Source organism: Haliotis cracherodii, unplaced genomic scaffold, assembly GCF_022045235.1.
Source record: "Haliotis cracherodii isolate W230 unplaced genomic scaffold, xgHalCrac1.p SCAF_14, whole genome shotgun sequence".
Classification (NCBI taxonomy): domain Eukaryota; kingdom Metazoa; phylum Mollusca; class Gastropoda; order Lepetellida; family Haliotidae; genus Haliotis; species Haliotis cracherodii.
Window position 1 is genome coordinate 35,958,437 of NW_027266269.1, and position 12,927 is coordinate 35,971,363.

General features: G+C 42.1%; 1 protein-coding gene across 1 annotated transcript in view; it reads right to left on the reverse strand.

Moving 5' to 3' along the window:
- Positions 1–1,263: 1,263 nt before the first annotated feature.
- Positions 1,264–12,927, reverse strand: part of LOC139460403 (E3 ubiquitin-protein ligase DCST1-like) — a 35,714-nt gene continuing 24,050 nt past the window's right edge. Inside the window, exons 12-17 of the mRNA XM_071241898.1 lie at positions 12,597–12,723; positions 11,229–11,345; positions 9,978–10,120; positions 8,340–8,453; positions 1,908–2,093; positions 1,264–1,374 (exon numbers count right to left, since the gene is read on the reverse strand). Of these exons, the coding sequence (XP_071097999.1) occupies positions 1,264–1,374; positions 1,908–2,093; positions 8,340–8,453; positions 9,978–10,120; positions 11,229–11,345; positions 12,597–12,723 (798 nt within the window). The remainder of the gene's footprint in view (positions 1,375–1,907; positions 2,094–8,339; positions 8,454–9,977; positions 10,121–11,228; positions 11,346–12,596; positions 12,724–12,927) is intronic.

Here is a 12,927-nt window from a genome sequence, read left to right on the forward strand (position 1 = left end):
GAGGTGTTGTGTGAGGTGTTCTGTGCTGTGTGAGGTGTACTGTGCTGTGTGAGTTGTTCTGTGCTGTGTAAGTTGTTCTGTGCTCTGTGAGGTGTTCCGTGCTATGTGATGTGTTCTGTGCTGTGTGATGTGTTCTGTGCTGTGTGAGATGTTGTGTGAGGTGTTCTGTGCTGTGTGAGGTGTACTGTGCTGTGTGATGTGTTCTGTGCTGTGTTAGGTGTTCTGTGCTGTGTGAGGTGTTCTGTGCTGTGTGATGTGTTCTGTGCTGTGTGAGGTGTTCTGTGCTGTGTGAGGTGTTGTGTGATGTGTTCTGTGCTGTGTTAGTTGTTCTGTGCTGTGTGAGGTGTTCTGTGCTATGTGATGTGTTCTGTGCTGTGTGAGGTGTTCTGTGTGCTATGTTCTGTGTTGTGTGAGGTGTTCTGTGTTGTGTGACGTGTTCAGTGCTGTGTGATGTGTTCTGTGCTGTGTGAGGTGTTCTGTGTTGTGTGAGATGTTCTGTGCTCTGTGATGTGTTCTGTGCTGTGTGAGTTGTTCTGTGCTGTGTGGGGTGTTCTGTGCTCTGTGATGTGTTCTGTGCTCTGTGATGTGTTCCGTGTGCTATGTTCTATGTTGTGTGAGGTGTTCTGTGCGGTGTGATGTGTTCTGTGTTGTGTGAGGTGTTCTGTGCTGTGTGAGGTGTTCTGTGTTGTGTGATGTGTTCTGTGCTGTGTTAGGTGTTCTGTGCTGTGTGAGGTGTTCTGTGCTGTGTGAGGTGTTCTGTGCTGTGTGAGGTGTTCTGTGCTGTGTGAGGTGTTCTGTGTTGTGTGATGTGTTCTGTGCTGTTTGAGTTGTTCTGTGCTGTGTGATGTGTTCTGTGCTGTGTGAGGTATTCTGTGCTTTGTGAGGTGTTCTGTGCTGTGTGATGTGTTCTGTGCTGTGTGAGGTATTCTGTGCTGTGTGATGTGTTCTGTGCTGTGTGATGTGTCCTGTGCTGTGTGATGTGTTCTGTGCTGTGTGAGGTATTCTGTGCTGTGTGATGTGTTCAGTGCTGTGTGATGTGTACGGTGCTGTGTGAGGTATTCTGTGCTGTGTGATGTGTTCTGTTCTGCGTTTCTGAGATACCATGCCGCAGTTTTAACTTGAGTCACCGACTCAGACACCGTACGCAGACTCCGAGCCGACGTCTCCTTCAAGTCTCCCCTCGGGCCGAGAGCCAGTACACTCAGGGTCACGTGATGCAAACAAAACACATTAATGTCAGTACTGGTGAACTGAACCGTATATTTATATCAAACTAAAAATATCGTCATCAGTGATGTCGCTGTCATCCTCAGCTGCAGATATGTCGCCACCGCCCCTGTCACCATGGGTCTGTTGACATGCGTAGCACTTCTTCTGCAAAGCACAGAATACACTGACTGTATTGAAATGCACAACACATTTACGTTAAAGCAACAAACAGAAAACACTGAAGTTATTGAAACATACAGAAAACACTGGCGTTATTGAAACATACAGAGAACACTGGCGTTATTGAAACATACAGAAAACACTGGCGTTATTGAAACATACGGAGAACACTGGCGTTAATGAAACATACAGAAAACACTGGCGTTAATGAAACATACAGAAAACACTGGCGTTAATGAAACATACAGAGAACACTGGCGTTAATGAAACATATAAAGAACACATACCTTATTGAAACATATAGAAACACTATCGTCATTGAAACATACAGAAAACACTAACGTTATTGAAACAAATAGAGAACACTGGCGTTATTGAAACATACAGAAATCGCAATACGCCAATTGTGACAGCATAGAGTTAAGTAATGTTGCATTTGTCAATGAGAACTATTTTGATATTGTGGGTGCATAAATCCATGGATTAGCGCTACCAGACAAGTCACTGCTGCGTCCCACCTTGACATCAAGCCAGCAGTCTTTACAGTAGGTGAAGTTGCAGCCTTCAGTTTCGCAGTCGTGGAAGTCGTTGTCTTTAGGATCCTCACATATGAGACACATGGCCTTGGCTTTATCGAATCTCTTCAGGCACTTGCAGAACCGCGGGAACTCTTGCACAAGGGCACTGAGCACACCTGTAGGGTGCTGTGTGGAGAACACATACAGGTAGGTCAAACATCAAACTCATTCAAATCAGATCTAAGTTCTCGCTGCTGCTAAATAAAGATCTGAGGCCAGCCTCTTACGGGTTACGTCAGAACGACCTTTCGCGAACTTTAACCGACCACTGAAATGACTAACAAGAAGTTGACATCAGCCAATTAGAAAGCAACTGTCACATTCCGAGCGTCACTTCTGGTAAGCGACATTTGGATTGGTCGGATGAAAGGTAGCTCTGACGTGACCCGTAATCGCATGTCCTCGGATCTTTGTTTGTTTGTTGTTAAACGCCGCACTCAGCAATATTTCAGCTCTTTGACGGCGCTCTGTAAATAATCGAGTCTGGGCCAGATAGTCCAGTGATTGACATCATGAGCATTGGTCCACACAATTAGGATACGATAACATGCACGCACATCCACACGCTGTGTGGAGCGAACATACAGGTAGGTCAAACACAAACAACTGAAAACTATTGTGCAAGACACCGTGTCACACAATGATGTATCGAGGGTACCTTCAGTTTGTGTTGGAATATTTGCAGATGGAGCGAGTATATATTTCAAATTGAATAGATATACGTACAGATTGTGTGGGTATACGTATAGAGGGAGCTAGTACATGTACAGCTAGATAGTGTGTATACGTAAATATTGTGGAGAGATGTAATGAGTATATGTGCAGATATTGTGGGTATACCCTGAAGGTTTTGAGTATATGTACAGATAGTGTGGGTTTACGTACAGATGGAGTGAGTATACCTTCAGATGGTGTGAGTATTCGTACAGTTCGTGTGGTATACGTACAGATAGTGTGGGTATACGTAAATATTCTGTGGGTTTACGTACAGATGGAGTGAGTATACCTCCAGATGGCGTGAGTATTCATACAGATAGTGTGGGTTTACGTACAGATGGAGTGAGTATACCTTCAGATGGCATTATTATTCATACAGTTTGTGTGGGTATACGTACAGATAGTGTGGGTATACGTAAATATTCTGTGGGTATACCTTCAGATAGAGTGAGTATACATTAAGATGGCGTGAGTATTCATACAGATAGTGTGGGTTTACGTACAGATGGCGTGAGTATTCATACAGTTTGTGTGGTATACGTACAGACAGTAACCGCCTCCGTGGTCTTGTGGTAGAGCGTCCGCCCGGAGAGCGGAAGGTCCGGGGTTCGATCCCGGGCCGCGTCATACAAAAAAGATTGTACTTGTTGTTACCCTGTCTGGCGCTCGGCATTAAGGGGCTAAAACAAGGACTGGTCGGCTCGGAGTCAGTATACTGTGTCTGAGTGGGGTATTCGTGTTAAACTGCGGCATGGTATCTCAGTGGGCTAGCACTATAAATCGGCATCAGTCCGGACTAGTACAAGCAGCCACACACACACACATACACGTGCATGCACGTCGCTATATAAGTGCAATAATCTTGGACGCGACGTTAAACCCCATTTCACCTCACCTCACCGTACAGACAGTGTGGGTATACGTAAATATTATGTGGGTTTACGTACAGATGGAGTGAGTATACCTTCAGAAAGCGTGAGTATTCGTACAGTTCGTGTGGGTATACGTATAGATAGTGTTGGTATACGTACAGATGGAGTGAGTATACCTTCAGATGGCGCCAGTATCCATACAGTTTGTGTGGATATACGTACAGATAGTGTGGGTATACGTACAGATTGTGTGGGTATACGCACGGATGGAGTGAGTATACCTTCAGATGGATTGAGTATTCATACACTGTGTGTGGGTATACGTAAATATTGTGTGGTATACGTACAGATGGGGTGAGTATATGTACGATATGTGTGAGTACACATACAGATTTTGTTGGCATACCTACAGATAGAGTATACATACAGATATAGTTGGAAGATGTACAAAAAGTGCGAGTATACAGGCAGATTGTGCAGGTTTTTATATTCACATGCAAAGGAAACGCAAGTCGTTTTAAACAAATAGGTAACAAACATGGAACCATAACTTGATACGAGTTTTAGCATGTAGTGAAGCCTGATGTGTTATCAATATTTTTGAAAGCCCCGAGTAAAAACGAATCGACAAAACGCACCATTTCAATGAATATGTGGGTATCATGCATAATCTCGCGAAATCGAAAATGCACGAACTGTCACGAACTGTAGTGAGTATAAAACTGTGGCCGATTCTTGAACCTACCAATCTTTGGTCAACAATGCCAAGCCTAACTCAAATTCAGAGAGATTCAGGGTCATCACAATTAGCGTCATCGTGAGTGGAGGCGTGTCATCTTCTCTGATGGAAGTCGCTTTTGTGTCTCTCATGCAGACGGAAGAGTCAGAACTTGGCGGCGTCGATGTGATCGTTTCGCTGACAGAAACGTTGTGGAAAGGGATCCATGGGATGGACCTAGCGTCATGATATGGGCAGGGTTTGGACTTAATGCGAGACTTGGACCCATATGCTTACTGAATGTTGGTCAAGGTCGGGCACACGGCGTCACTGCTCAATGGTATATCGACGAAGTGATCAGACCCCACGTTGTTCCATTTTTTGCACAACATCAACAACACATTTTCCAGCAGGTTAACGCTCGTCCCCATGTTGCCAGAGCTACCACGGCCTTTCTGCAACAACACAACATCTGTGTTCTACCGTGGCCAGCCCTCAGCCCTGATGTGAACCCCATCGAACACTTGTGGGATGAGTTTCAAAGGCGTCTGCACAATGTGCGCCGAATCCCTACAACTGCCGATGAACTACGCACATATACTCTGGATGTGTGCAGGAGGATCCCAAGGGCCTTCACAAATCGTCTGATTAGTATTTCTTGTCTTTTTTTTTGGAAAATGAATAACATGTATACTGAATACTCGACTTGCGTTTCCTTTGCGTGTGAGTATAGATAGATACATAGTTGGTACATGTAAATGTATAGTGGTAAATGTGTATACAATGAGAATATGTACAAATTGTGTAATATACGTACAGATGAAGCGAGTATACGTTCAGATAGTTTGGGTATACATACAGACAGATTGAGTATATGTACAGATTGTGTGGATTTTCGTACAAATAGTGTGATTTTACGTATAGATTGTGTGGGTATACAAACCGATTGTGTGGATACACGTAAAGACTGTGTGGATATATGTACAGATAGTGTGGATATACGTACAGATAGTGTGGATATACGTACAGGTAGTGTGGATATACGTACAGATAGTGTGGATATACGTACAGATAGTGTGGATATACGTACAAATAGTGTGGATATACGTACAGATAGTGTGAATATACGTACAGATAGTGTGGATATACGTACAGATAGTGTGGATATACGTACAGATTATGTAGATATATGTACAGATAGTGTGGGTATTCATGCAGATAGTGTGGATACACGTACAGATTGTGTATATAAACTTACATATAGTGTGGATATACGTACAGATAGTGTGGATTTACGTACAAATAGTGTGGATATACGTACAGATAGTGTGAATATACGTACAGATAGTGTGGATATACGTACAGATAGTGTGGATATACGTACAGATAGTGTGGATATACGTACATATAGTGTGGATATACGTACAGATAGTGTGGATATACGTACAGATAGTGTGAATATACGTACATATAGTGTGGATATACGTAGAGATAGTGTGGATATACGTACAGATTGTGTAGATATATGTACAGATAGTGTGAATATACGTACAGATAGTGTGGATATACGTACAGATAGTGTGGATATACGTACAGATTATGTAGATATATGTACAGATAGTGTGGGTATTCATGCAGATAGTGTGGATACACGTACAGATTGTGTATATAAACTTACATATAGTGTGGATATACGTACAGATAGTGTGAATATACGTCATATAGTGTGGATATACGTACAGATAGTGTGGATATACGTACAGATAGTGTGAATATACGTCATATAGTGTGGATATACGTACAGATAGTGTGGATATACGTACAGATAGTGTGGATATATGTACAGATAGAGTGTGTATACTTACCGATAATGTGAATATACGTACATATAGTGTGGATACACGTACAGATAGTGTGGATATACGTACAGATAGTGTGGATATACGTACAGATAGTGTGAATATACGTACAGATAGTGTGGATATACGTACAGATAGTGTGGATATACGTACAAATTGTGTAGATATATGTAGAGATAGTGTGGATATTCATGCACATAGTGTGGATACACGTACAGATTGTGTATATATACTTACATATAGTTTGGATATACGTACAGATAGTGTGAATATAAGTCATATAGTGTGGATATACGTACAGATAGTGTGGATATACGTACATATAGAGTGAGTATACGTACAGATACTGTGGATATACGTACATATAGAGTGAGTATACGTACAGATAGTGTGGATATACGTACAGATAGAGTGAGTATACGTACAGATAGAGTGAATATACGTACAGATAGTGTGGATACACGTACAGATAGTGTGAATATACGTCATATAGTGTGGATATACGTACAGATAGTGTGGATATACGTACATATAGAGTGAGTATACGTACAGATAGTGTGGATATACGTACAGATAGTGTGAATGTACGTACATATAGTGTGGATATACGTACATATAGAGTGAGTATACGTACAGATAGTGTGGATATACGTACATATAGAGTGAGTATACGTACAGATAGTGTGGATATACGTACATATAGAGTGAGTATACGTACAGATAGTGTGGATATACGTACAGATAGTGTGAATATACGTCATATAGTGTGGATATACGTACAGATAGTGTGGATATACGTATGTATAGTGTGGGTATACGTACATATAGAGTGAGTATACGTACAGATAGTGTGGATATACGTACATATAGAGTGAGTATACGTACAGATAGTGTGGATATACGTACATATAGAGTGAGTATACGTACAGATAGTGTGGATATACGTACAGATAGTGTGGATACACGTACATATAGTGTGAATATACGTCATATAGTGTGGATATACGTACAGATAGTGTGGATATACGTACATATAGAGTGAGTATACGTACAGATAGTGTGGATATACGTACATATAGAGTGAGTATACGTACAAATAGTGTGGATATACGTACATATAGAGTGAGTATACGTGCAGATAGTGTGAATATACGTACAAATAGAGTGAGTATACGTACATATAGTGTGGATATACGTACATATAGAGTGAGTATACGTACAGATAGTGTGGATATACGTACATATAGTGTGGATATACGTACATATAGAGTGAGTATACGTACAGATAGTGTGGATATACGTACAGATAGTGTGGATATACGTACAGATAGTGTGGATACACGTACAGATAGTGTGGATATACGTACATATAGAGTGAGTATACGTACATATAGTGTGGATATACGTACATATAGAGTGAGTATACGTACAGATAGTGTGGATATACGTACAGATAGAGTGAGTATACGTACAGATAGTGTGAATATACGTACAGATAGTGTGGATACACGTACAGATAATGTGAATATACGTCATATAGTGTGGATATACGTACAGATAGTGTGGATATACGTACATATAGAGTGAGTATACGTACAGATAGTGTGGATATACGTACAGATAGTGTGAATATACGTACATATAGTGTGGATATACGTACATATAGAGTGAGTATACGTACATATAGTGTGGATATACGTACATATAGTGTTGATATACGTACATATAGAGTGAGTATACGTACAGATAGTGTGGATATACGTACAGATAGTGTGGATATACGTACAGATAGTGTGGATACACGTACAGATAGTGTGGATATACGTACATATAGTGTGGATATACGTACAGATAGTGTGGATATACGTACATATAGAGTGAGTATACGTACAGATAGTGTGGATATACGTACAGATAGTGTGAATATACGTACATATAGTGTGGATATACGTACAGATAGTGTGGATATACGTACATATAGAGTGAGTATACGTACAGATAGTGTGGATATACGTACAGATAGTGTGGATATACGTACAGATAGAGTGAGTATACTTACCGATAATGTGAATATACGTACAGATAGTGTGGATATACGTACAGATAGTGTGGATACACGTACAGATAGTGTGGATATACGTACATATAGAGTGAGTATACGTACAGATAGTGTGGATATACGTACATATAGAGTGAGTATACTTACCGATAAGGACCCCGCCTTGACCTGCTTTCTGACCTTGTGTCTCATCTGGCGGAGGAAACCTTTGCGTTTCTTCAACATGTCGTTGTACATGTACAACACTCGTCTCTTCTCTCTCTGAACACATATTATGGGTATTTATGTACACAACCCGTTTCGTCTCCCTCTCAACACAACATATGGATATTTATACATGCACAAGACTCGTCTCTTCTCCCTCTCAACACAACATATGGATATTTATACATGCACAACGCTCGTCTCTTCTCCCTCTCAACACAACATATGGATATTTATACACGTAAGACTCGTCTCTTCTCTCTCTCAACACAACTTATGGATATTTATACACGTACAAGACTCGTCTCTTCTCTCTCTCAACACAACATATGGATATTTATACACGTACAAGACTCGTCTCTTCTCTCTCTCAACACAACATGTGGATATTTATACACGTACAAGACTCGTCTCTTCTCTCTCGCAACACAACATGTGGATATTCATTATTCATACATGTACAACTTTCGTCTCTTCTCCCTCTCAACACAAATATGGTATTTATAAACCATTCGACGACACAAAGCAAAGAATATCAGAACAAAAGGCATTGTCTTTCTTTACTTACTCTTTCAAAATGATGATCATGAGTACACAATTAATAACCTACCAGAAACTAAGAATTTATGTCAGGAAGGATAGCTGAAAAGATCACAGCTTGACTATGGTGGACCACATTGATGGAATTGGTTCCTCATTATTTTCAACATTTTCCCCTCCGAGGTCCACACATTTCTGCCAACGTCGCCAGATCACCTGGATCCCACTGGTGTAGAAGGTTTCCTCTTTGTGGTGTCAAACGTCTTCAACAGCAGCAATGATGTCATCAAAATGTGTGCAGTGCTTGCAAGGCAGTATTTCTTTAAGCGTGGCTAGAGGTGGAAATCACCACAGTCATAAATTCAGCCATAACGACAACAGATTTGTGCACAGATGCATTGTCGTGATGGAACAATGTACATGTCGCGAGGTGTTAAATACGTTAAGCGCTGATATTCTCACGCAGTTGCCGACGCAGATTAACATTACATTGTTGGTGATCTGACCTTCCTAGAGCTAGTCAACCATGGCCACTATTTTGATCCGAACAATCCGAAGTCACGGCCATGGCAGCTGATTGAACAGAGACTTTGCCTTCTTCCGAGGAGGAGACGTCAGATGTTTCCACTGTTGTTTGCTCTGTTGCTGATAGAGGTGAAACCCGGCCCATCCAGCAGTGAGAGTCAAACCAGGGCCCCACAAACTGTTGTTTGCTCTGTGGCTGATACAGGTGAAACCCGCCCATCCAGCAGTGAGACTCAGACCAGGGCCCCACAAACTATGCTGGTCGTGAGAGGCCTCTGAAAGGATCACTTGGTTGCATGTCATTATACCATCACATCAATCACTGGTTTCTCTGGTCCTGACACGGTTAGAATAGACTGGACAACTGCTGACTGCGACGTTAAGCAGGAAACAATACAACAAACAAAAAACAAACACATACATACAGAACTCATACGTTCTTACGTTGAAACCATTACACTACAGGCAGCTGCACCTTCCTCTAATGTGTTACCGGAAGTTGAAAGAGTTACCTACCTTCCTGTAGAAGAAGCAACAGATCTGCCTCCTCAGACGCAGACCGTAGGCCTCGAAGTACATGAAGACCCACACGCTGACGTAGATGATGTAGATGGAGATGATGATACGGGTGTCCACCTTGGTCGGAGAAGGCAGGCAGTCTGAAGGAACATCGCACATGACAGTAACGTCACTCAGTGATCCCATTCCAATCATGTCGAGTTTTTTAAAAGAAACCTATTTCTTTACGTGATGTAAATTGTATAATTAGACGTCCACAAACAGCCTCGCTAGTTGTACCCTGCGCTACGACAGTCCTAAGTCTATGTTAAAGAATGGGAGTTACAATCACCTGAGCGCCACGACAGTCGTAGGTCTATGTTAAAGAATGAGAGTAACGATCACCTTAGCGCCACGACAGTCGTAGGTCTATGTTAAAGAATGAGAGTTACGATCACCTTAGCGCCACGACAGTCGTAGGTCTATGTTAAAGAATGAGAGTTATGATCACCTTAGCGCCACGACAGCCGTAGGTCTATGTTAAAGAATGAGAGTTACGATCACCTTAGCGCCACGACAGTCGTAGGTCTATGTTAAAGAATGGGAGTAACGATCACCTTAGCGCCACGACAGTCGTAGGTCTATGTTAAAGAATGGGAGTTATGATCACCTTAGCGCCACGACAGTCGTAGGCCTATGTTAAAGAATGAGAGTAACGATCACCTTAGCGCCACGACAGTCGTAGGTCTATGTTAAAGAATGGGAGTTATGATCACCTTAGCGCCACGACAGCCGTAGGTCTATGTTAAAGAATGGGAGTTATGATCACCTTAGCGCCACGACAGTCGTAGGTCTATGTTAAAGAATGGGAGTAACGATCACCTTAGCGTCACGACAGTCGTAGGCCTATGTTAAAGAATGAGAGTTATGATCACCTTAGCGTCACGACAGTCGTGACCACATCCATGGACCTACAATGACGTCATTCTATAACCGGTCTTAACACATCCATTGACCTACAAAAATATCTTTCTACACTGGCCCACATACATTCATGAAGCCACAATTACACCTCTTTTCAACCGGGTAACAGAAAAGGCACGTTCCAGATCATCGCCTTAATATCAACGTGAATGCACGTGTGATTATGGCTGCTTGTTCTAGTCCGGACTTATGCCGTTTTATATTTTGCCTGTCGACCTACTTCCCAAATCAATGCTCAGATTTCATCCAGACAAGAAATATCGCGTTTTCTACACATTGACATACCTGCGTTCGTGGTGAGATGTTGAATTTCGTGCTCGGTGTTGAAACTAAGAAGAAACATTCGGACGATCTCGCTGATAAACCCTCGTCCCTCCACATTGATACTGACTCGATGTTTCCCTGCCAAAGAAAACAAGCGGTATGACGTACAATGGTAGCAACCTTCATATTGATGACATGTATCAAGCACATTGACGTACCAGAGTTGCCCCCTACATATTGATGAGATGTATCAATCTGTAAGACGTACCAGCATGGCACCCTACATATTGATGACACTTATCAAGCAGTATGACGTACCAGCATGGCACCCTACATATTGATGCCATGTATCAGGCAGTATGACGTACCAGCATGGCACCCTACATATTGATGCCATGTATCAGGCAGTATGACGTACCAGCATGGCACCCTACATATTGATATTATGTATAAAGCAGTATCACGTACCAGGGACGCACACTACATATTGATGACATGAATCAAGCAGTATGACGTACCAGCATGGCACCCTACATATTGATATCATGTATAAAGCAGTATGACGTACCAGGGATGTACCCTACATATTGATATCATGTATCAAGCAGTATGACGTACCAGAGATGTACCCTACATATTGATATCATGTATCAAGCAGTATGACGTACCAGAGATGTACCCTACATATTGATATCATGTATCAAGCAGTATGACGTACCAGAGATGTACCCTACATATTGATGATATGAATCAAGAAGTATGACGTACCAGAGATGTACCCTACATATTGATGACATGTATCAAGCAGTATAACGTACCAGGGTGGCGCCTGCATATTGATGACATGAATCCCTGGTACGTCATACTGCTAGATATATGACATCAATATGTAGGGTTCCATGCTGGTACGTCATACTGCAAGATGCTAGCAGTATGACGTACCAGAGATGTACCCTACATATTGATGACATGTATCTAGCAGTATGACGTACCAGGGATGTACCCTACATATTGACATCATGTATAAAGCAGTATGACGTACCAGGGTGGGGCCTCCATATTGATATCATGTATAAAGCAGTATGACGTACCAGGGATGTACCCTACATATTGATATCATGTATAAAGCAGTATGACGTACCAGGGATGTACCCTACATATTGATATCATGTATAAAGCAGTATGACGTACCAGGGATGTACCCTACATATTGATATCATGTATAAAGCAGTATGACGTACCAGGGATGTACCCTACATATTGATATCATGTATAAAGCAGTATGACGTACCAGTGTGGGGCCTCCATATTGATGACAACGTGGAAGGGGAGGGGGCAGACAGTGTGAGAGATGTATTCAGTCGAGAGTGTCAATGTTCAGCAGCTCACCTTCCTGCTTGTAGTCGACCCTGCTGTGGCGGCGGATGACGTCCAGCACCCAGAACAGCAGGAAGTCCATCATGATGACGATGCCGGTGACAAGAGCTCGGAAAAACAGGCGCACCGTCCCCTTCACCTGCACATGGAGACAGGCGACAATGGCGCGAATGGCGCGACTGCATGTGCAATAATAACATTGTCTGGTGTTTTTCAAAACTACCTGTCATATAATGACAAGTGTGATCACGTCTTGATCTCATACAGCCAGTGTCATGTATCGTGAATGTTTTAACACCAATGGCCACGTTCAACGCATGCGATGGTTTATTGTAATGTTTAG